Consider the following 23,765-nt stretch of genomic DNA (forward strand, 5'->3'; position numbering starts at 1 on the left):
CCGGCACTTGTGCTCCTCCCGCTTTTTTTAACCGCCTTCGGTTATGTTCTAATGTGTGACTATCCTTGTAAGTCTAACCCTAGTAACGCTAATTCTTTCACCGCTCACGTGCTCAATGACCTCGAGTCGAGCCTAAATAATTTTGGGAATTAGAAGAAATCCCATTCAAACGTCATTTAAGTCCAGAAGAGACTAAATGTGAAATTTATACACACGTCTGTGTCCCGCAATGAGGAAGGTAGATACACTGTGGCCTTACCTTCTGTAAAGATTCTTCAGAACTGGGGAATTCTCGTTCTGTTGCTCACCGTCGTCTGCTTTACTTGGAGAAGAAGTTCAAGCAAATGCCTACTCTTCGCGATTCCTATAATAAAGTCATCTCAGAATATATGCATAATGGTGGTATCTAACCGAAAACCCGAGTCTGAACTTATGATGATGGTTACTTATATCCCTCATCATGCTGTCATCCGCCCGGAAAAAGTAACGTCTCCTAGGGTCGTTCTCGATGCCAGTGCTAAGACTCATTCAGGTATGTCACTTAATGACATATTGCACACTGGTCCTAATCTACAGGCTGATTTATTTTGCTTTTACTGAACTTTCGTTTATTTCCAGTAGCTATGACGTCTGATATTAAACAAATGTATATGCAAATTTGTTTGCCTCCGCATTGACTTCAAATTTGTCAAATATTATTTCGCTTTTCCGAAAGCGAACCAATCCGCAGCTTCAATTCACCCGCGTCCCTTTCGGACTTAAGTCGAGCCCTTTTATGGCTATGCGTACTGTCAAACAGTTATGCTCAGACGAAAGTCACCGCTTTCCTGATGCTGCAAGAGTTGGCAAGCTCTCAGCTCTACATGGATGATCTAGTCCATTCATGTATTAATGATGAAACCGCAATGCGTTAATCGCAAGAATTAATCGCGCTATTCAAGTCTGGCGCATTGACTTAGTCAAATGGTCAGTAATTCGTCTGCACTTCTTAGATAGTCTTCCCGACTCACACCATGCTTCTGTCAATTTTAACGACAAGCAAATATTTTGCAAAGGTTGTTAGGGTTGTCATGGAACCCACAAGTGACACTTTCTTTATAACTACGTCTCCCGCCTGCTGGTGGAAGTGCACCAAGCGAATAATTCTATCCACTGTAGCTCGCTTGTTTGATGTTCTTGGCTTAGTAGCTCCCGTTGTATTATACGCCAAATATTAATTAAAGAACTTTGGCTTTGCAAGATCGACTGGGATGACACACCCCTGAGCATATAATCAAATGCTACTCTATGCCAGTGCAAGACATTTCCGATGCTTCAATTTTTAAAAAATCCCGTCACATTGGCATTAACTTCACTCTGACTGTACGGTCAACATTGTCGGATTTTCAGATGCCAATCTCAATGGCTATGGATGTGTCATTTACTTGCCTGTTGCAGCCCAGCGGTATGTCACTGTAAGGCTACTCTGCTCAAAGTCAAAAGTAACACCCGCAAAAATAACTAACACTTGCTCGTTGGAAGAAGCTATGTGCAGCTACTAGTGCTGTCCAAATTGATCACAAACTGTTCATACACATACTTTACTCTTACTCCGATTCAGGGATATATGCTTTCACATCAACAATTGCTCTTTCATGGATTAAATCATTTACCTCATAGATGGTCCATTTTTGTTACAATCGTGTTGCTCAATGTCAAGAAAATGTTGCATCAAAAACTTGATCAGTTGCCGGAGTTGACAACCCTAATGATTGTATTTGTCTCGCGGTATGCTACCATCACAATTAATATCAAAATAATTTGTGGTGGCCAATCTTGGTTAGAAGTGGCCTAGTGACATGGCCTATTCAAAAATTCTGTCCCAAGAATTTCGATAAGTTGCTGTGAATGCAAATCTAATACTTTAACCGCAATTGTTCAAGCTGAATAGTACAGCACAATAATTTGCTCAACTTAAGATTAAAATAAGTTACTCGCATATTTTAATATACTTAGCTTTAATTTGCCGCAAATATTAATTATTAAATATACCGCTCTTAAAACCGCTCCTTTTCTTAAATCGCTTTATTAACCGCCAGGTGTTATTTTACTTTGGTTAAAGCCACCGCTCGCAATTATAATTTATTTTACCGCATTCTATTACAGCGTGTATACTCAATGACGCTACCGCTAAGTGCCATATCTTCGGATTAGCAAGTAGAAATTTCGCGCTGTCATCGTTCTCCACCATTACCTCTCATATTTCGTTTTCTAGAATTTTTTTACCGTACAACGGCAAAACCTACTAGACACTGGCAAAATTGTCCTCCAATGGACAGAGCCATATTTTTCTAAGAAATCTAATCTAAGTAGAAAATTTAATTCCCGCGCATTTTTTAATGTTTACACCGCGCCATGTTTTACCCGCTACTGATTTGTCTAACGAGTGCTGAAATACCTGCACACGTTGCAAGTCAGAAATAAATGGTATACCCAAGACCATCCATCAAAGTAGGACGTTGTGTTAATGGGTGATGACAAGTTCCCCCGCTTCACTGGCCCTTGGGTGTTGTGACAGATGTCTATCCAGGGTCTGATAACGTGGTTCGTGTAGCCATGATAAGAACTGCTAAAGGATCATTTAAGCCCTGTCGTAAAATTGTATCCTCTTACCTTCACAGTAGATTTAGAACATTTCATTTTCCTACTTCACCGCACCGCACCGCATCATACCTCACCGCACCTCATACTCATTGAAATTCTCCGCATTTCAAGGCCGGGAGCATGTTCGCGCACTAAAACCTTTTTAGGCCATACACAGTGCAGGGGTGCTCTCTGGCCAGGACTTGTCAGTCTGGCTCAAGTCTTGTCATTGACATAAGTTTTTTCATCCGCTCACGTGTTATATTCGTTATAAACCGCATCGCCAAATAAGAAGATTTCCTTCGACTCCGCATCACAAGACCCCGCATCACATCATCGGCCGGAGCCCTAACCAGGTGAGTGCTTCTGCACTATTGGAAACTCCATTTGGCATAGCGCTCTCGGTCTTCCGCCACCCATAAAAATTGGCTATTTACAAGCTATTTATTCAATTAGAAATTATACATGACACAAGTTGACAGCTTGACATAATTCATAGTGGTAATAATATAAAGTACATAGAGTTCAGCGATGTGCATAAGGACTCTTTGAATCAGCAAAGAGTCGATATCATATCATTTATTTTAATCATTCACTCTAATTTCTTTGTACCACTACCACAACTGCTACAAAACGAGATTAAGAAATCAGCGTCCAAGGCCAAGATCAATCCTGCAAGAAGCCATCTTGTCGCTACTTTTTTGAGTTGCGCGAAATTCAAAATCACCTTCAACATGGGGTCACATGACCAGATTTATCGCTGCAAGCTGCAATCGAGCGACGAGCAACTGCATGTGGGGGCACCTTAATTAAAGATTTGTTTGGTAGACACTAGATTCAAGGTATTTGATGTTTGTGATATCTGAACGTACTGCAAGCGCGAAGCTATAAAAAAAAAAAAAAAACGTACTGCAACAGCTGTCAACGTCATTTCATTCCATCCATCCATCCATGGCATGGCCCCGCCTCCCTCCCTATCAATTCCCTCCCGCGGCGTTCTCAGCTGTCTCTGCCGGTTATTTTTAGGTTAAAATTCTAAAATAAATTCGTGAAGCTAGCAGAGGTGCTCACATGTACGTAGGTTATTTTAAAATTTTCAACGTGCGCATATTATCTTTATTTAAGAAAATTGCGCATTTGGTAGTGTTGTACGTCTCGTGCCCCAAATTTATTCGAATGTATGTGTTCTTTGTTTACTCAGGGTTATGAAACAATAAGAGAATCTCTGTCGCTTGCGGAGCGCCAGATTAAAGTGAACCATGTCGGGGGATGTACAACCAAGGAAACGTAAAGATAAGAAGAGGAAAAAAGGTAAGTCTTCCTAGTAGGGGCTTAATTGTTGAATGAATTGTTTATAATTGGTGTCCCATTTGTATTAAAGATGATTTGGGAGTAAATGAGCCGCGCGGGACGTCGGCAGCGCTGGGAGAGGGCGACTCCTTCATGCACTCGCACCACGACCACGGAACTGGCGGTCATTGGTGCGCCAAAGTCATATTCTTCTCGCTGCTGGCCATTCTCGTCGCGCTCATTGGACTCATTATACTAGAAAACCGAGGCCTTTCTGAATGTAAGTCATTGTTGTTATGCTAATGTACTGTAAAACTATTGTTGTTCATACAAATGCCAAGTTCTGTAGTTTTGTTAGCAATCAATTTTATGCTTTCTTATTCCAAGTACCTACATAAACATCAGGTCTATTTAACTGATGAAAAATATATCTGAACACAAAATTATATTTTGACCTCTAAAATTATGTGCATCGTTTATGATAGTGGCAAGTGTTCATATGTAGGTACCTATTCCATTTTCATGAAACTAAATTCTAGATGGCAGTTGTAGCAATGTAACTTCTTGTCCTGTTATTATACTAAACATAATTTTATAGCTATGAATGTTTTTATTCCATATTTATTTACTTTTGTTTATCAATCAACTTTTAACTATATGTTTTTGTAACATTAAGGGGCTGTTTCACCATCCATTGATTAGCGTTAACTGGTGGTTAGGTGTGATGCCGTCTCTATTTAATTTTGTTTTGTTCGAATAGACGGAGATGGCATCACATTTAACGGTCGGTTAACGCTAATCAATGGATGGTGAAACAGCCCCTAAATGTAGATTGCTGACTCCTATCATAAAAAATGTCATTAGTGGAAGCAAATGCCGTGCAGTCACAGTACTCTGGAGTTCTCGAAGGTTGGCTGGAAGATGCTCCCGAGGATGATCACCATGACACACATACACTGGAGCTAAATCATCATGTAAGTCATGACAATTTCAATTATCATTATTATCTTTATTGTATAACCTTATAGAAAAGGATCATCACTTTTATTTATTTATATTATTGGGCACATTTGCTGTAAGTATTCTATAAACTATAATTCTGTATATTTTGTTTACAATATTACACAAATTGCCAATTAGGATGATGAAGATGATGCAGAACATGGTGAGGAAATAGAACATAGTGATGAAGTAGAGGGTGATGACCATGATGATGATGAAGAAGAACACGATGATGATGATGAAACCCATGATGATGAAGACGATGATGATGATGTAAGCCCTGAAGATGAAGAGAACACTCAAGATTATGAAGATGAGGCTCAAGATGGTGGTGATGATGATGAAGAATCGCAAGACAACGAAGATGGTAGTCAAGAGCTTGATTTAGAAGCCAATGATGAGGTGAAAAATAATATGTTACTACTGACATTTTTAACAAGTGTTGCTTAGTTACTAACAACAGAATTAAAGATTTTTATTTTGAAATTCAAATACCAAAAGCGTTGGTAATTTATACTTTAGCGTCATTTAGAAATGTCACGTCATATTTGTATTTAAATAACAGGATGAAGAACTCACATATAGAAAGTATTATCATGGAAATGAAGCGGAACCTGATGATGATGATGATGACGACGATGAAGAAGATGAAAATGAAATCGCGGAAAACAATGATGATGACGACGATGACGAAGATGAAAATGAAACCGCAGAAACAATGATGATGACGATGAAGATGAAAATGAAAAATTAAGTACTGAAGCTGATCAAGATAATGATGACGATGATGATCAAAATAACAATCGAAGTCTAGAAAACGATGATCAAGAAAATGAAGGCGACGACGACAACGAAGACAATGACCCTAATAATGAAGCAGAGAGTGAAGAAAATAACAATAAGGTGCAATATTGGAATGACAATTTGAGTTCAAAATTTAACAAACTATGATTGGCACTAACAAGCTTCTACCTAAACCTTTAAAATATACAACTGGTTTTGGTTCGAATGATATAATTTTAACAGATTAAGAGCATTTTTATGTAATGTGTAGAGCTTTTGGACCAGCCAGTTTGACTGTATTCATGATTTGGCCTTAAGCTACAAAGAACTGCATAATGCTTATAAGTGTTTTTTTATTTTCTTATAACTTTCCTCTTTTATTGTTTTTGCTCTGCCACTTTTCTTACAGATAAGTTGTAATTAGTTAAATACTTAATAACTTCAATGGTGCCAGTGTATTATTTTTACCTTAAAGAGGCTGGCATGGTCACTCAAATGTACAGTTCCCAGAAATTCCTTTACCACCCTAAGGTTCAATATTGTTTGTAGTTTTTAAAACATCAAAGTCTAATTTCACTTACAGGACAATATGAACATCAGCCTAATTGTATTTTTCTTATGCAGAAACTGTCATAAACAATAGTAAAGCACCTACTTGGTCCACTATACAGGATGCTGATGTCTGTAACTTTGCCTGTATCTTGTGAGAACCTTTCCCACACACTTTCTCACTCTTTCCCAGGTTAAGTGTTAATCAGGCATAAAATAGCTTTCTATTAGCTAAAAAGTTTTCAAAATCAGTACATTAGCTTCAGAGATTACTTCTTTTTTTTTTCATTTTATTTTAATAAATATTAGTATACATCAATAATAAGTTAATCACCATTAGTCTACAATCTAGGCGAATAATAACCTGAATATTTCCCCAATATAATAGGATCAGGTCTTGATACTAAACTTTTATATAATGTTTATAGGACGAAGAAGAACACGATGAGGGAGAAAACGAAGACACATCATTAGAAGTGGAGAAGATCGAACAGGAAGCCTCTGAAGAAGAAGAACCAATTTCTGCTGAGCTTCCCACTCTGCCAGAGCCTGCAGACAATGACGATGACAACAAACCTCAAGGTAAAATCCAGAGCTTACAGTTGATCAGTGGATAAAATGCTGTGCATTTTGGCTTCAGAAACAATTTTTGTGTCATTTCGTTAGGGTCTAAATTGAACTGCGTTGATTGTGTGGGATGGAATATAAACTGCCATTACTAGATATTAGAATCGTTCTATTTTCGCATTTTTCGCATGTGATTAATGAGTGGGATAAATTTGTTCTTGTTTGTTGCAGATTCCGTGGAAGACGAAGCTCCTGAGGTGGATGATGATGATCAATCCAATGAACCCGATGACGACTTCTTGGAAGTGGACGATGATGAGCCTCCAGTAGAACGCATCACGGCACCAGCTGGCAAACCTTTTGCTGAGGTAAATTTATGAAACTGCTCAACTTTTTTGGGCCAAATGGATGTTACAAAAATCTCTTAAATCTGAATCGGAAATCTCTGGCGCTTCTTATATTTGTAGCCTTGTCACTTGTCCCTAAAGTTTGCTTGTACTTAGCCTAGAGTTAGGCAGCTAGGATCTAGAAGAAATGCTCGGACTAATTTATCAGTGATAAAATGGTAATAGCAGTACCTATATTTTTGTGAACCATAAACCCCAAGATAGAGGTTACCTGATCTGTTCTTTAGAAAAAATTTGATTAATAAATGAAATATATATAAATTGCAAATTAACATTTAACCTTGAATGTATATATGTAATTTCGAATCCAATGGAATTAGGCAATCGTGTAAACAAAGCAATTTTTCACGATTACTCCATAGTTACTTACATTTGAACGCCAATCCCGATCGTATTCACATCTCAATGAACCCACCACTGTTCAATATAGTAACAATCATTGTATCATTAAATAATTGTGTAAATATTTTTATTTTATAGATTTAATTGGAAGACGAAAATTCGTTATATTTGTCAAATTGACATGATCATCTTTTACTCAACGAAGTCTGTTTAGTCTCTGGATTTTAGTGATGTACCTACAAGATTAATTATTTGATTGAACCAACCTTTCTTTTAAGAATTACCATTCCTGAGATATCGCGATTCTAAAAGTTGAAGGAGTCACGTTCTACATGATAGTACATTTATGCCACATACAGGATGACTGGTAATTTCAAGTAACAGCATTTGTCAATATTCAATAGGTTCATAGCAAATTGGCTTTCTGTATGCGGTCGGTGTATACCGCATACACCCGCCTTCAGGACGGCACATTGTAATAACGTCATATATGGTCTGCTATGATTATTTTTAAAGTAGGAACTAAATAGTACATTTTGAGTATTTTTTTTGTATACTTGTATTTTTGTATTTATAATGGTACTCCCGCCATTCTGACTCTTTTCTCCATAGGACAGAACTCAGAAGCTATTTATAAAAAAAAGTGATTATATATAAATACTTGTATGTTCATTTCGCTACTATTTTATCATAACTATAAACATACAAATAAGTACTTAAATAATGAAATATGGATAAAATTTAAAATAATTATTCACTACTGATTGAAGTATCTTAGTGCATTGGTGCAATAACATCACTAGGGCCATAGACAAGTTGGTGTCAATGTCAGTTACCACATTTGTTTACCAGATTGCTTAATTATTGGATTCGAATATAGAAATATCCAAATTCTTTTTTACCTAGGAAGAAGAAGAAGAGACGTCATCAGAGAAGCCAGCAGACACGTTAGCTGAAGAAGAGGAGTACGAGAAACGACAGGAAGAACTCCGAAGGGAGGAGGCACAGGCCTCACACAGTAAGTAAATTGTCTCTTTATTAGTTGTGACGCTTCTCCTTACTGCTTTCAATATCAAGGCACATTATCAAAAAATCTGATAGAAATGTGCTCTACCTTCACATGATAGGGACAGGGGCAGAAGCGCATCTGCAAAAAAAACTCATAATGTGCCAGAGCCTACGAATAAATAATAAGTCAGGAAGCGTAACTCAGAACAAGTTCCACACAAAAAGTGGCCATATCTAAAACCAAAACGACTTATGAATCAAATACGAATCAATTTCAAGGTTGCAAATATACGTTCTTGTTGATTGGTTAAAATTCAGAAACAAAGCAGGGATTGGTTGGCTCGCGTGGTGCAACGTCAGATGGCGTTCAGACGGATTACTTCATATATCTAACGTTTCAATGACGTGTCATAAATTGATAATGACAGCTTGTTTTTTAAGTGACTAAAAGGAAAAGGAGGAGGTTATCAATTCGGTTGTATTTTTTTTGCTGTTACCTCAAAACTCCGTCATTTATGAACCGTTTTGATAAAAAAAAAAATCGTTTGTATAGGTATACCTCTAATTATGTCCCATAGGCACAAAATCAGGATTTGATGATTGGATCCTAAGGAAAACGAGGGAACTCTTAAAATATTGTAGGGACGCCTCTGGTAATTTGGATATATTTAGTAGTGACTCGTGCATTTGCTCTTGACGAAGTGGAACTAATGATAAAGACAAGTGAAGACCACAGTTGACCACCGGAGTTACTACTCAATAACATGTAGTTCACGGCTTTAAATTCAATTCTTTAACACAGTTGCTAAGCAATTTATACTCCTCGTAATGCATATGGTGAAATTAAACTCTTGAATAATGAACGTCTCTGCATCGGAAAAAGCAATCTTTGAAGAAAGTATGAAGAGGGGTGAGGAAACTGTCATTTACATTATGTGAGCCATAGACCACAGACTTGATTTTGCATAATAATGACCATTTCGAACTGACGATGAGTTTGAAAATTTTTGAATAAAAATCTAATTTTACGTTTATTTACTTGTGGAAAGTGATCCCTGGACATTTTAATTTTGCATTGTTCCTGCTCCACTTCATAACACACGTTGGCATGATAATTTAGAGTTGTTCACAATCAAAAATTCGAAAATTTGACGTGAGCTCACTAAACTTGCAAAATAAAAGTCAGTCAAAATTAAATGACGCGCATGCGCACATTAGCGCAGGACATGCTTAGGACACGGTATGCGTGCTTTAGCGCAGTTACAATTCCAGACTTATTATTTTTACCTTAAAACTGTTTAAAAAGAGATGGAGAAGTCAACATTTTAAATTTTTGCAGACAGCAACTTTCTGCACATTGATTTCATGGGTAAACATGAAGAGACCATGAACCACTGTTCCAAAAAAATCAATGAGAATTATATCTTATTCAAATAAAACTATTTTGCAAGCTTTCGAACAAGCAGCTGGAAAGCATGTGTAATATTAAACAAATCTGACATTAACGCATAGACTGCTTGCATGAATGTGTCTTTGTTCCCAGTTTATCAGCATTTAAATTATTTGCGATCGCATACGCCTGCTTTTCCAATCTTACCTGATTGAAATAAAAGCTACTATACAAATCAGACATAAACACATAGACTGTTTGCATGAATGTACTTTGGTTCCGGGTTTAACAGCATTTACATATATCATTTACGACTAAGAAGCCTGCTTGTCCAATCTTACCTGATAAAAATAAAAGCTAATTATTAATTTGAATACGCACTAAACCTAATATAATAAAAATTTGTTCTTACTCAAAGCAATGTACGTAAAATTTTAACTAGTTATATGCAAAAACATACAAAATAAAGATTAATTATATAATATGTTTTATTTTGCCCCTTATACTTGCTTGTCATTCGCACTTCGGTTTTATTTTTCTTTCGACTCACGGAAAACATGCATTCTTATTCTTATAGCCCGTTTAATTAAAGTTGCTTACTTTACACACCTGTTTATTGTTAATTAGTGTAATAAAGACACACCTTGTTTAAAAATTCTAAAAAATTAGTTGTAGCTTTGCTGAACTATAGTAGGTACTGAAAACATTTGGAAAACTAATCATCAGAAAGGTTACGCGTATATATTAATCAAAACATTCGGGTTTTTATTTTCGTAGCAATATTGATAATAACCCTGAGATCAAATAACGTCATTTTGTTAACTACTCTACAAACTTCGGTCTGATTTGATAAAGTGCCAAGCTTTAATACTATAATTAAAATGCATAATCAATTCCAGTTCTCAGATCATGCAGCTGTTTACAATAATTATGATTGTCTGTGTTTGTATTGCTGCCAGGCATTACTTCTATAAAACCCTTTATAATAAGATAATCGTACTGTTACAAAACTAAATTACACATTGATGTTGTCCTTAATTGCGTTTTTTCGGTGTATGCTTACTTGTGATTGGCTGAATACGTGTTAGGCTTATAGGAATGCTATACCTAAACTTGCCTTACGGATTGCGACAGGCATGTCATAAGTACATAGTCATAACCATAACAGACAGAAGAATTAGACATACGGCATAGGACCTCATTTCAACGACTTAGCTAATTCGATACAGTGTCAGGCATTATCTCAGTCGTTTATCTCCAGCAGTACTTCCTAACCTGTTTTTGAGCAGGGATCATTTTGGTTTCATTCATTAGCAGGCTAAATACAAGGTTAAATATAAAATATATATATATATAATAATAATAATATATGTAATATCATTCGCTTTTCACTGGCGCACTCTTCAAAATACTGGCGATTTGTCAGTATTCTGCATTACTGTATAAATAAAGTAAGACTGACAATGCACCCAAAATATTTTTGCAAATAAGCAAATCTGTCGATCTTGACACCATATTTATTTCGTGTTAGTAAAAAATATCAATTTTTGACTAATAATTTTCAATTTAATCCCTTTGTGGAAATAAACTATTTCTTTCCGAATTGAAGTGAAGAATGAGCAAAATATAATTTCACACTGTTTGTTTTCACCCCCTTTTTCGGCCACCTGCTCTTATTCGTATCCATCGGTTTTGTGTCGTACGGTATATAATACGAGGTTTGGCAAGTGACGATTTTGTTTTACTCGGTTGGCAAGGGGTTTTTAAACGTATGGGGCGTGTGTTGCAGTGTGGCTGAAACTGACGGTGGGGGGAGCCCTGCTGGTCGCCACGCACGCCATCGTACGCCGCGCCACCGCCTCGAGTGGTGCGTACAAATACATTAAGTAAATATCAAACTTTCATGCTCTGCGGTATATTCCCTAATCCTAAGAAGCAATTTTGCACAACAGATGAGCCAACCGAACAGCACGTTCGTAGAGAAGAAACACCCATAGACCGACGCATGACACTGATTCCGGAAGAACCGCCTGAATCTGGTAGGGTATTAGACATTTGCCATGCTAGATTATCGCATTCGCCAGAAATTTACACAGATTTCTTTACACAGTTCCGATAAAAAAGGTGACGCAAGAGAGCACACAACATATACCTTCTATCGTAAAATCGCCACCGACTTTCGAGGAAAGTGAGGAGGAAGTGGAAGAAGAAGAAGACGAACAAGAGGAACCCGTTGTTTTTAAAGTAAGTACAAATTGCAATGTAGAACTATAAAAATAACATATCGAATACATTAAAGTGATGAACGAGTACTTATAGGTAACATTTCACTTCAGGTCACTCAAGCTGCTCAATCGGAGAAGCAAGAAGAAAAGCAGGAAATGTACAGTGATGAGGAAGATGCAGAAGACGATGAAGTTGAAGTTGAAGAAGAGAAAGTGGTAGAGCAGAAAGCAGTTCCTCAAGTTGCTAAACCACCTACTCCAGAACCAGACGATGATGTTCCTGACGATGTTGAAATAATTGAAGACGAGGAAATCGAAGAAGAAGCTGAAGAAGATGAGGAAGAAATATCCGATGTCGATGACGAAGAATTACTTACACGTCTTGAAGCTAAATACGGCCGTCTCCCGGAGCCAGAAAGACCGCAGAGACGTAGTAAACACAACATTGTTTTTGTGTTTGCACACCTGTTACATGCCTTTGCTAACGGAATGAAATCTTTATTAATCGCCTAACATTCTGAGCATGACTATGACTAACCTAATGTGAGTTGTTATCTTGCTCTTGATTTAGTTTTTTTTTATACAAGTGTGCCTACTTTTTTGGCGATATATTGATTTGTAACAAACAACACTTTTGTGCTGGTCACTACTTGCTGTCGACGTGGGAAACATTAATAATGGAGCTAATTTCTTTGCAGAGGATGGTGGCAACAGTATAGAAGACGAGTGGCCCGGCGAGCCTAGCGACGCATATTGGCGTAGTCAGCTCGATCAGGCTGAGCAAGAGTTCAACCAGGTATACTATGAAAGTTAATTAAGTACTTACCTATTTATACCGGATTAGGTCATCACATCAGAAAACAAAAAATAACAAGTCAAGTGGCTTCTGAGTAACATCTGTTATGCAAAAATCCAAATTCACGTCATAATCGACTAGGATTCGAATCAGAGAGGATCATCAGCCATCCTCACATGTTTAATTAATGGATGAAAAGTATTGTATATCACATTTAAGGCCTGTTTCGCCACTTGTCGACTAACTTTGAGTGACGGATATCAGTGATGCCGTCTCTGTCTGTTTTGTCCAAATAAATAAAGACGGCATTACTTTTATCTTACTTAAAGTTAGTCGACAAGTGGTGAAACAGGCCCTTAGTATGTTAAAAAAATATGTTACAAGTGGTCGGCTAAAAATTTCTGGCCATAACTACTATGATTAATTAAAATTTTCTTTTTTTAACAAAACCCCACTCCTTGCTCCTCTCATCCACTCAAAGGTTGACTGGTAGAGATCCCTTAAAGGGAGAAGTCCGCCTTTGTACAAGTATCCCAAAGTTTGTCAATTGTATTTTGTTTGTTTTCTTTTGTTCACTGGGACCCTAGTGAAAAGAGGGGGTTAAGTCTGCAGAAATTACACAGCTATTTTCTATTTCATGTGTAAAGGGGTTTAAGTCGAAATCAGCTGTTCAACTTCTGCAGAATTAACCCCTTTTTCACTAGGGCCCTACCTATGTATGTATGTATGTAAACTCTTTATAATAATACATACATACAAAACCCATGAGTTTTAATGAATAGAAATACCAACCAAAAGTAATAACAATACAATACAATAACTCTTTATGGCACACCAACACAGTAAGCAGCCTCTTTAGTCCCCGCGTACAAAATTTTGCACATAATTTCCAATCAAATGTCAACTTTTCTGAATTGTCATTAAGTTTAAAATTCTTGCATTAAACATTTGAGTCAAGTCTATGTACCTACATACAGACATTGGGTTGTCTATTATTTTTTCCAAGAGCAACTTCTGGTTTGGCAGGGTAGTAGGCAGGCAATTATATTTTTTTCATTTAATAGTAAATAATTTCAATACAAAAATCAAACATAGTTAATGTGGTTTCGGATACATAATTATAATTTGCGTTTATTTTAATAGGAAGTCAGTTTTGTGTTAATGCAATTGGTTTTCAAATAAGTTGGTGTATTCTTTATTTCATTTGGAAGATTAATCTATGACTTAACTGTTTTTGCGCATGAAACTCAACTGCACATTAACGACTGCATGATTATTTTAAAAGGATGCACCAACTGTATTTTTTCTATGCAGGTAGGGCTGGCTCCGAAATGTCAATAATGTATCCGCTCGCTCTAATGATACACGAATTCAATTCCAGGATTGGTTGGACTAACTGAATGCATCTATTTATATTTATTTATTTATTTACACTTTGTTCGTTGTGCCATTTTTGAAACGCTCCCCGGCAGCGGGGCCGGTCGCGACCCGCGCCCGCACCCCGCGTGAGTCGCCCCCGACCCGCCACCGGCGACCTAACCATAGCCTAGATTAGATTCATCTCTAAAATTGACCAAGCATTCAAGTGTATGTGTGGGATGTGTATGCGTGTGAGCTTCCCTTAAGTGTGTTGTGTACTAACATGGAGGGCGCGTGGTTGGCGGCAGCGGAGCGTGCCGGCGCGACGCCGCTGCGGGCGAGCGCGCGCGCGCGCCGGATAGTGGCGCGGGCGCTCGACGCCGCGGCGGAACACAAACGCGACAACGCGCTGCTCGGCCGCGCCATAACAGCCTATCTCGAACTACTCAAGATGAACGAACGCCTCTCGGATAAAAAACTGCTCGAAATCACCGAGAGAACTATCAATCGGATACAGTTTAGAGGTGAGACTTGGTATTTTACTACAATTTCTGTTTTTACTATACCTTCTTTATTGAGGTGCCAATTTGCTTTTCTTTTGTACAGGCACTTACCTAAACGCGGAGCCTGTTTACCGACTACTCATACGGCGGTTTCCTGATGACCCTTTACACAGGACCAACTTGACGATATTGTTCCTGATGGCAAACAGGTTAGAATTAATAGTTTCGAAGTTCATTATTTACGAACAACATTGTAATGTGCTGGATTTAGTCCTTGCTTTTCAGTTCTCATACTTACATGCATATTTTTCAGAGCTGATCTCGCCGAAAATGTACTTAAAGAGACCCTTCAGCGCTGGCCAGACGATCGCCTCAGTTTAGCCCAGTATGGATTTGTATTAAAAACCCGACATAACCGCCTGGAAGAAGCGGCGGACTTCTTACAAAGAGCGCTAGAAGGTGACAGCGGCCCGGCGACGGAGCCCAGATACTACTACCACTTGGGCGACACCTTGCTATTACTAGGCCGCTTCAAGGAAGCCCACGAAGTTCATAAACGAGCCGCCGCTCACGGACATTTCCTCTCGCCCGCCCAACGTTCCCTATACAACGTCCCGAGGCTAAAAGGTCAGCCGTGGTGGAACATCGAAGACACGCCGTACGTAAAACTGACGCGCGCTTTAGAGAAATCCTGGCGGGCTATACTGCGGGAAGGCGAAGCGGCGAGAGCGTTGTACGAGCAAGAGAAAGAAGGTTTGAAGGAGAGAGGGGAATGGTCGCAGTTGGATTTGTTTGCTAGAGGGCAAGAGATCCCAGGGCGGTGTGATCGCGCGCCTGTTACCTGCGCGACAGTGCGGGCCGAGGCGGCGGCGGCGGGCTGTCGCCGCGGTCAGGTCAAGTTCAGCGCCATGCGCGCCGGCACGCACGTGCGTCCGCACGTCGGACCCACCAACTGCCGACTGCGGATGCATCTGGGACTGAGCAATACCAAAGACACTTTTATACGCGTCGATCAGGAAATCAGGTGACTTGAGTTTTTATTCAGCCCTTTCTAATGTATGCTAGAACTGTAGTTGGACCAGCGAATCTTGGCAGCATGAAATGGCAGTAAGTGCAAAAAATTAGTACTGGCAACACATTTCACAGCGCGCAAAACAAGCATAAACACAAGCGTGAAAAACATACAGATCTGTTCACTTACGAAGGAGCGCCCCTCCACATTTTATAATTGTAGTTTTAAATGTATCCGCACGACAAGTCTGTGTGCGTAGCTCGAATGTGGCATTTTTTTTGGTGTCTGTGCCGTCAGTCACGCACACTAAGACAACTGTAAGTACGAGATGTACTCGTACTATTGCACCTAGATAATTAGATGTGGAGGGGCGCTCCTTCGTGCGTGAGTGAACAGATCTGTACATTGCACAAAACATTGATTTCTAATTCATTCAGCTGATCTGAGCCATAATCAAAATCTAAGTAAAAAAATTCAAAACTTCATTCATCCATATCGGTCTTTGCCAAATAGTCGCCGACTACGATAGTGACCAGATACTCGGCTTTACCGACTAGTCGGCACATCTCTACAAATAATTTCTTGTTGGCGTTAATTTGAGACCCATTTGGTCTGTCCTTTGAATTGTCGTACAAAATGACAGATATTCGTTCTTAAGTGGGTCCCAAATTAACGATCGTGACCGTACAGCCAAGGGCAAAGATATCGACATGGCCAAAGTTGCAAAAATATGTATACACGGCCTTAATGTTAAGTGCATAGAGTCGTGTAAGTATACATATTTTTGCAACTTTGACCGCGTCGCTATCTTTGCCCTTGACAATTATCTTATTTTACCAAACCTTTGTATTAAGATTATATTTTTACATGAGTATAAGAAATTCCGTGCTTTATTCAATGTAAAATATTACCTTAGAATGCCTTTTCCATCTGTACTTTTCCTTCACGACTAAATTGTTAGCCTACGTACACAAAAAACCGTACCTACCGAACAGGTCACGGAACCGCCTAATAAACTAATACTTGTTTTTAAAAATATTACAGGCAATGGAAAGAAGGCAAGGTGTTCATTTTCGACGATAGCTTCGAGCACGAGGTGTGGCACAACGGCACCGGCTCCCGCCTCGTACTGATCGTAGATGTGTGGCATCCAGAACTCACAGCGGCCGAGCGCAGACAACTGCCTGCCATTTGATCGTCACACCAATTTAGTCCAAAACAATACTCTCGTGTACTTTTATAGAGAACAAAAAACAAGTAAGAATAACTGCTGAATGTACTATATTAAGTACAAACGATTCAATGAATCTTTAATAAAATTGAAATAATTTCCTAAAAAAATTATGATTCTCGTCTGGGTCTTATTCATCTGTTCCAAAATCCAAAAGTCGCGACTAGAAATTATACACGAAAGATCAACTCGATTGATTGTTGTTTTAATCACGTAGTGTGCTTTATTTTATTTTAAATCTATGAAGATACGTGAGCGAGACAAAGACAATACATTGGCTGGGGACATGATTTGTAAGTTTTGCGTACTAAAATTATCAGCTAAAATTAGTTATTACTGGACAAAATATGAGATTTCATTTTTTTTTTCTTTGGTTAGCATTATCATTTAGTATTTATTTTTTTGTATCCTAGTCTCCACTAAGCTTCACTAGAGAAATCGCAAAACTTCTGCATTTTTTAAGAGATGTTGTTGATTGTTTGAGAAACCTTGTTACATTGTTAAAAGATTAGGATAAGATTTATTTATCAATATGAACGAATATAATTTCAATGCTCGATTACAATAACTTGTTTTATTCACAAAGCACAATTAAATTTGACCTTTCATCACCAGGACTAAGTATTAGTTAAAAAAAATAGCATTTTACGTTGTGTAAGTGTGTGTGTATTTGGTATAAAATTACCTGAAAAGTTTGCCTTAAAGTAAAACTTAGAACTATTTTTTGTCTTAAAAACTAATAAAGCTCATTTTTCTAGTTCATATTATTAAGTATTGGACCACATTTGTAAAATATTAATTCACATTTGAATGTGCAAAAACATTTCAATATACCGACGACTTACTTGAACATACATAATACAATTATTCAGATCTAATAATTAGTTGCTTGATCATTTCATATGGACGGACAAGTTATACACTTGGCAAGATAATTAGTGATAAAATTACACAAGTAATACTTAGAGTGCTATTCTTAATTTGCACTGATTTTGTGCAAAAATTGTTTTAGTAAGAAACTTATGATTTAGACAAAAAAGGCACTGGATTTTATTATTTATGAACATTGCAAGATTTATGGAATGGTCTTTTTCAGTAGGTACTAATGTAAAAAGTAATTCTAATGCTATGAGAGTATCATGGCAGCAATATCGTTGTAGATTTTGCTCTAAAAGTATAAATAGGAATGTCTGCGGTTAGTGTTACGAGCACGCATTTGTCGACCTAGATGGAACGATGCACGACCTTATAATTGAAATGAAACCCTTATAGCAATTACATGAGGGGTTGAGTTATCAGGTCGTCAATTTGTCTTCGTTCATTCCGTAGCGACAATTACAAGTCGTACTTTAACCGCACCCATAAGAATGATATTATTATTACCTTAACAGATTGATATGTTTAAAAGTTAAAGGTACAAACACAAAGTATTAGCACCCCATAAACCACAAAATATGTGCATTCAAATTATGTATATATAACATTTACAAATTATTAGTAAATACACATACGTAGTTTTATACCCAATAAAAATGGCATGATGGTTCACAATAAAACAAAACCTGTGAGAAAAAAATGTAAAACCCTTTTTTTATAGGTTCTGGTTCGCTTACACACGCGCAAGTAAAAAATAATTGTTTTTGCTTCGTGCAAGAAAAAAATGTTTATTATGCCAAAAAAAAAAGAAGAAGTTAAGCGTACAAATATCACAGGTGGTCAATACTTTTGGCCAAGGCTGTATATACACAACAACGTAAGTCTTTTTTTGGGAATTTTAAAAGGATAATATACATTTTTCCTTGCACGAATCAAAAACAATTATTTTTTAATGGCGTATGTTTTCAAAATCGATGTAAGCGAACCAGAACCGATAAAAAAGGGTTTTAATTTTTTTATTAAGTACACGTTTTGTTTTATTGCGAACCAGCATGCCATTTATTGTGTATATAATGTTTTATACCATTTGGATGGACATATTTTGTGGATTTATATTTTTTATAGGGTATTAATACTTTTGGCCAAGGCTGTAATAATAATAATTACCAATTCGCTTCCAGCGTTCACAAAGACAATCATAATTTTAATAATTCGGTAGGTATTAATTTTTGATGAACTTTCCTTATCTTAATAAAAACAAATTAAAGATCAAAAATTTTAAACCGAAAAGTCAACTTTGGTCGCGATACCTTTTCACCGCTACGGACAAAAAAAATATCTGAAAATCGTTCCATATGCGCCACGAAATGCCGACATGGCCACTATGGCACTTTTTCCAGCTGTCGTGTTTTACCGACCGTGGCGGTCAAAGGGTTAATACGCATACCGACTTGGAAAATCATACAGAACAATACATTTAACAGAGCAAGTACCTATAACAAACAGTAATTCCTATAGTTAATAGTAAAAAGGAATGTAAATGTATTTCATACATCACAATAAAAGAGATTGCTATCAGAACACTGAAGTCTTATAATAAATGAGCATGCCTATTTGGAGCTTCATTAAATAAACTTAACATTCTTTATTCAAACATAAAGCTGACCGCAAATACTTGATCTAGGTAGGTACTGTCACTGGATTAAGGCACATATAATAAGATACAATATCAGGTTAAGACATCATGTTGTAGGGGTCGTTTATTTGTTGGTAGGCGGGCGGGCCGGGAGCCTGCGGCGTGGCGTGGGCGCTGTAGGGCGGCGCTGGCGGCGGTGGAGCCTCCCAACCCCCCTCGCCACCCGCGTAGCCACCCCCTCCCCGCCCATACGAATTAGCCCCGTACGGCGGCTCACAAGGCGACACCATATCCGACCTACTATCATAATTAGAAGCATCATACCCTTGTTTCACGTTCCCATAAGTAGGATTTGATTCGTAATTTCTTGTAGTATCATATCCCTTAGGGGGACGATTGTAAGGTCCTACGACGTCATATCCTGTGCTGGGACCTCCGCGAGACCCTGTGTCATATCGTTTAGTCGTAATTGTGACAGATTCACTGGGTGGCGGCGGATCATAGACGTCTTGAGAGCGAGAGTTGGTTTCCGCTTCTGCTGCGTGGTAGGACGCAGGTCGCGCGGCATGAAAGTTGGAGTACGAAGAATGAGCAGAGGTCGGACGCGACGTTCGCGGCTCGCGCGGCAGTGACGCAGTGGACGCTAAGTATCCATTGTTCCTATAGGACCGTCTAGATCTCCGCACAGACGACCCGTTCCCTCGCGAACCAGACCGGCGCTTAACCCGCCGCGGCGTCATCGGCTTCAGAGAACTTTCACTTATATTGTTCTCTGTGGGACTTAGTTCTATTGTGTATACTGGCCGTCGAGGTAAGGTTCCTTTAACTGTAAATATAAAATTATTCAAATAAATAATTTTATATAAAAACCTTGATTACAAAAAATTGCCTTAATGAGGGTTTATGCAACAGGCTAATTGGTGCTAGTATTATGAGGATGCTAGTATTTTTTTTTTTTTAAATAATCATTCCTAGTATTCAGTTTATAACTTTGTGTCACATTTGGGATTGGCTTATTTATAACTAAATGGGCCAATCCCACGCAAGACTACAATCTCACAATACATCTAGAAATATTCCACCTTTCAGAAAACCCACATCAAGTGTTGTCCTCTGTTATTTTATTTTTTATTTTATTTGGAAAACCAACAGCTTAAATTAACTAATACAGGTGGATTACAAAACATGTAACAATAAAGCCAATTAAAGGTTTCCACAGATAATACGAAGATATGAATACTGTTATTGTTACCTGATGCAGGCTTTCTTCTCTTAAATGATTGGTGTGCTAAAAGTATGGAAAGTGGTAAGGCTGTGACTGCCAGGAAAGCAGCTACTGCTGACTGTGTAAGTTCAACATGATCCCACTTGAGAAAACACCCATCTACACGTGTTGGTCGCCATGACCCAGGTCCATCATCTTCACTCCAAACAGGCTGGCAACCCCATCCATTACCTTCCCACCAACTTATGCTCCCAGTGTAAAGCGACAGTAAACCATTTTCCTAAAAAAGAATATTAAGTTTTAATTTTTCCTTAATAAAGTAAGTTATACTGAAGTATAACTTGATAAGTATATTGTTATCCAAAGTTGTTTGAGCAATTTATTTTTACCCTGTTCAAAGTCCCAAGGTTAAGATAGTAGCAAATCAAAAACACATTCCATGTCAGCCACAAGAAACTCCGTATTGCATACTGAAAAATAAAACAGTCAACTTGTTAATCTTTGTATTGCTTTTTAGAAATCTATCAGATTTTGGTATAACATGTCTAAGAACATATGCTAGAAAACCTGATTCCAAATTAAAAAACACATTCAATTCGGTCCACCCGTTCACGAGCTATGTTGCCATAGACAGACACAAACACACATAGCTGTCAAACTTATAACACTCCTCTTTTTGCATTATGGGTTAAAAATACCACATAATTTAAAAGCAGAGGTTAAATAATCTTTAGAATGTCTCATCACACTGGATGCATTAAAACAAACACTTAAGCACTGCAGGATGCAGAATGCATTCAGTAAGTTCCATTACAATGTAGTCTTTTTAAATTGAAATACCTAACTAAGAAATAAACAACTTTCAATTTCATTTCAGAATTAATTAATTATGTATTACTGATTTTGCATTACAAATAGAGACAGGTCAATAAGTTTACAGTAAGTGGAATCGCTATATCTTACACACAAACACTTTCAACAACTCAAATGTTATCAAATATTACCTAGTTAAATACGAAAATGGGTCACTGCATGCCCAAAGAGTTACTTACCACTACCAGGTACCGTGTGATATATTGTACAGCTCCAAATGAGCCAAATATAATTAGTAAAATATTAACAAAGTTTGCGATAATGGGTAACCACATGAACCCCAAAAAGTCGAACACTTGGCGCTGAACAGTAACGATCTGAAAGGAAGAATTACGTTAAGCGTTCATAAACATTCAACACCTTGAATAAAATTGTAACGTCTAATTCGTACATACCAGTTCTATAATGCACACACTCAATAACACCGCTCTTAATTCGCAAATTGCCATTTTTAAAGAATCAGTGATCCTTACATTACAATCACTTATTATTTTGCACTTGTTTGTTGTTGTACTACATTGCCAGATGAATATTGATATGTTAAATTATCCATACTCGATTGAAGGAGATAAGAATGTACACAAAACAAATTTAATTGGTGGGTTTGAATTAAATTAAATATATATATACGAATGCCTGTAACGAGAATTGGAAGTAAAACCTAAACCATAACCAAAAAAATGTTTTTTTTTTTTTAATTAACTGTCATGCTAGAGATGAGGGTAAATCCCACAGACTTTACAAAAGAGTCATTAGGATGAATCGGTACTTCAGTACTTCGGTACCGAACCGAGCCGGATCGGCTATAGACAAACTAATAATCGGCTGAAAGAACCGGAGTTAATAAAGAAGTCGATAAGCGGATTCGGTACAGCAGCAGGGCTACTACGAAACTAAACTCGAAGTTCGTATCGTACCATTCCTCTCGCTCTCATATTAAATAGTATAAGTGTTAGAGGAACCGCACGACACGAACTTCGAGTTTCGTAGTAGCCCTCCGACACTTATTTATACTATTTAATATGAGAGCGAGAGGGACCGTACGACACGAACTTCGACCCCTGGCTACCTACTCCGAAACTCGAAACTCGAAGTTCGGGTCGAGCGGTCCCTCTGACACTTATACTGTTTAATACGAGAGCGAGAGGGACCGCACGACACGAACTTCGAGTTTCGAGTTTCGGAGTAGCCCTGCTGCCCTGCCCCTGAGCCCTGCAGGGCTACTACGAAACTCGAAGTTCGTATCGTACCGTCTCTCTCGCTCTCGTATTAAATAGCATAAGTGTCAGAGAGACCGCACGACTCGAACTTCGAGTTTCGAGTTTCGTAGTAGCCCGGCTACAGATACCGGAGCTGTAGGGCTACTACGAAATTCGAAGTTCTGATCGTACCGTCGCTCTCACTCTCGTATAAAATAATATGAGCGTCAGCGGGACGGTACGATACGAGCTTCGATTTTAGAATGTCGTAGTAGTCCTACATTCCATGGAGTCGAGATTACCGTGAATTGAACTGACTGACAGTGACAGATATGATTGTCTGTCTATTCTATCTACTCTCTATTCTATTATTCTCTATAGGTACTAATATTCTTTGATTCTATTCTAGTGGTCAGTGGGGGCACACTTAAGAACGTCACATTTTCACGTACATGCCAGCGCCTCTGGCGCCAAAATGATAGCACAAAATTGACAAATGTGTCAACCGTGGACTCGTGGAGCGCTGGTAGGTCTGCCACGCCATCTTAACGCTGTATGTCGGGCTGTCTGGCTTTCGCGGATGAACCCAGCGTGTATCTGGCTTTTTGCTGTTTTCTTAAAGTTGTATTACATTGCTCCGCTTGGGTGATCAAGTGAAGTGACCACCATAAACTCGTTTGCTGACCGGCCTCGCGATGTAATGTAACTTGCGCAATTTTCTTACAGGTCTAAACTGGGCTTTATAGACGTTAAGCTTGTTGTGTGCGTGCATGTACGTGTGTTATGTCAGATTTAGTTCTTCAGCTAGCTACAAGATAGCGCTTGTTACCATACATGCAAATTTGACCATAGAGTTGCCACTCTTTTTCT

At 38.2% G+C, this 23,765-nt stretch overlaps 2 protein-coding genes across 2 annotated transcripts in view; one reads left to right on the top strand and one right to left on the bottom strand.

Moving 5' to 3' along the window:
- LOC141438485 (uncharacterized) overlaps positions 1–17,562 on the top strand; it is a 27,764-nt gene extending 10,202 nt beyond the window's left edge. The window contains 18 exon segments of the mRNA XM_074102381.1: positions 3,879–3,933; positions 4,004–4,192; positions 4,777–4,886; positions 5,053–5,316; positions 5,480–5,620; positions 5,623–5,817; positions 6,675–6,828; positions 7,045–7,181; positions 8,469–8,580; positions 11,750–11,827; positions 11,913–11,999; positions 12,071–12,204; positions 12,297–12,618; positions 12,884–12,981; positions 14,630–14,864; positions 14,947–15,052; positions 15,157–15,867; positions 16,900–17,562. Of these exon segments, the coding sequence (XP_073958482.1) occupies positions 3,879–3,933; positions 4,004–4,192; positions 4,777–4,886; positions 5,053–5,316; positions 5,480–5,620; positions 5,623–5,817; positions 6,675–6,828; positions 7,045–7,181; positions 8,469–8,580; positions 11,750–11,827; positions 11,913–11,999; positions 12,071–12,204; positions 12,297–12,618; positions 12,884–12,981; positions 14,630–14,864; positions 14,947–15,052; positions 15,157–15,867; positions 16,900–17,050 (3,279 nt within the window). The 3' untranslated portion in view covers positions 17,051–17,562.
- A 167-nt stretch (positions 17,563–17,729) lies between these two features.
- NKAIN (Sodium/potassium-transporting ATPase subunit beta-1-interacting protein) lies at positions 17,730–22,372 on the bottom strand. The gene is made up of 5 exons (XM_074101645.1): positions 22,092–22,372; positions 21,876–22,013; positions 21,213–21,293; positions 20,851–21,103; positions 17,730–20,424 (listed from the first exon to the last, which is right to left on the bottom strand). The coding sequence occupies exons 1-5, from the start codon at positions 22,143–22,145 to the stop codon at positions 19,697–19,699; spliced, it is 1,254 nt and encodes a 417-aa protein (XP_073957746.1). The 5' UTR covers positions 22,146–22,372; the 3' UTR covers positions 17,730–19,696.
- Positions 22,373–23,765: the final 1,393 nt, after the last annotated feature.

This window comes from Choristoneura fumiferana, chromosome 18 (assembly GCF_025370935.1).
Source record: "Choristoneura fumiferana chromosome 18, NRCan_CFum_1, whole genome shotgun sequence".
Classification (NCBI taxonomy): Eukaryota; Metazoa; Arthropoda; class Insecta; order Lepidoptera; family Tortricidae; genus Choristoneura; species Choristoneura fumiferana.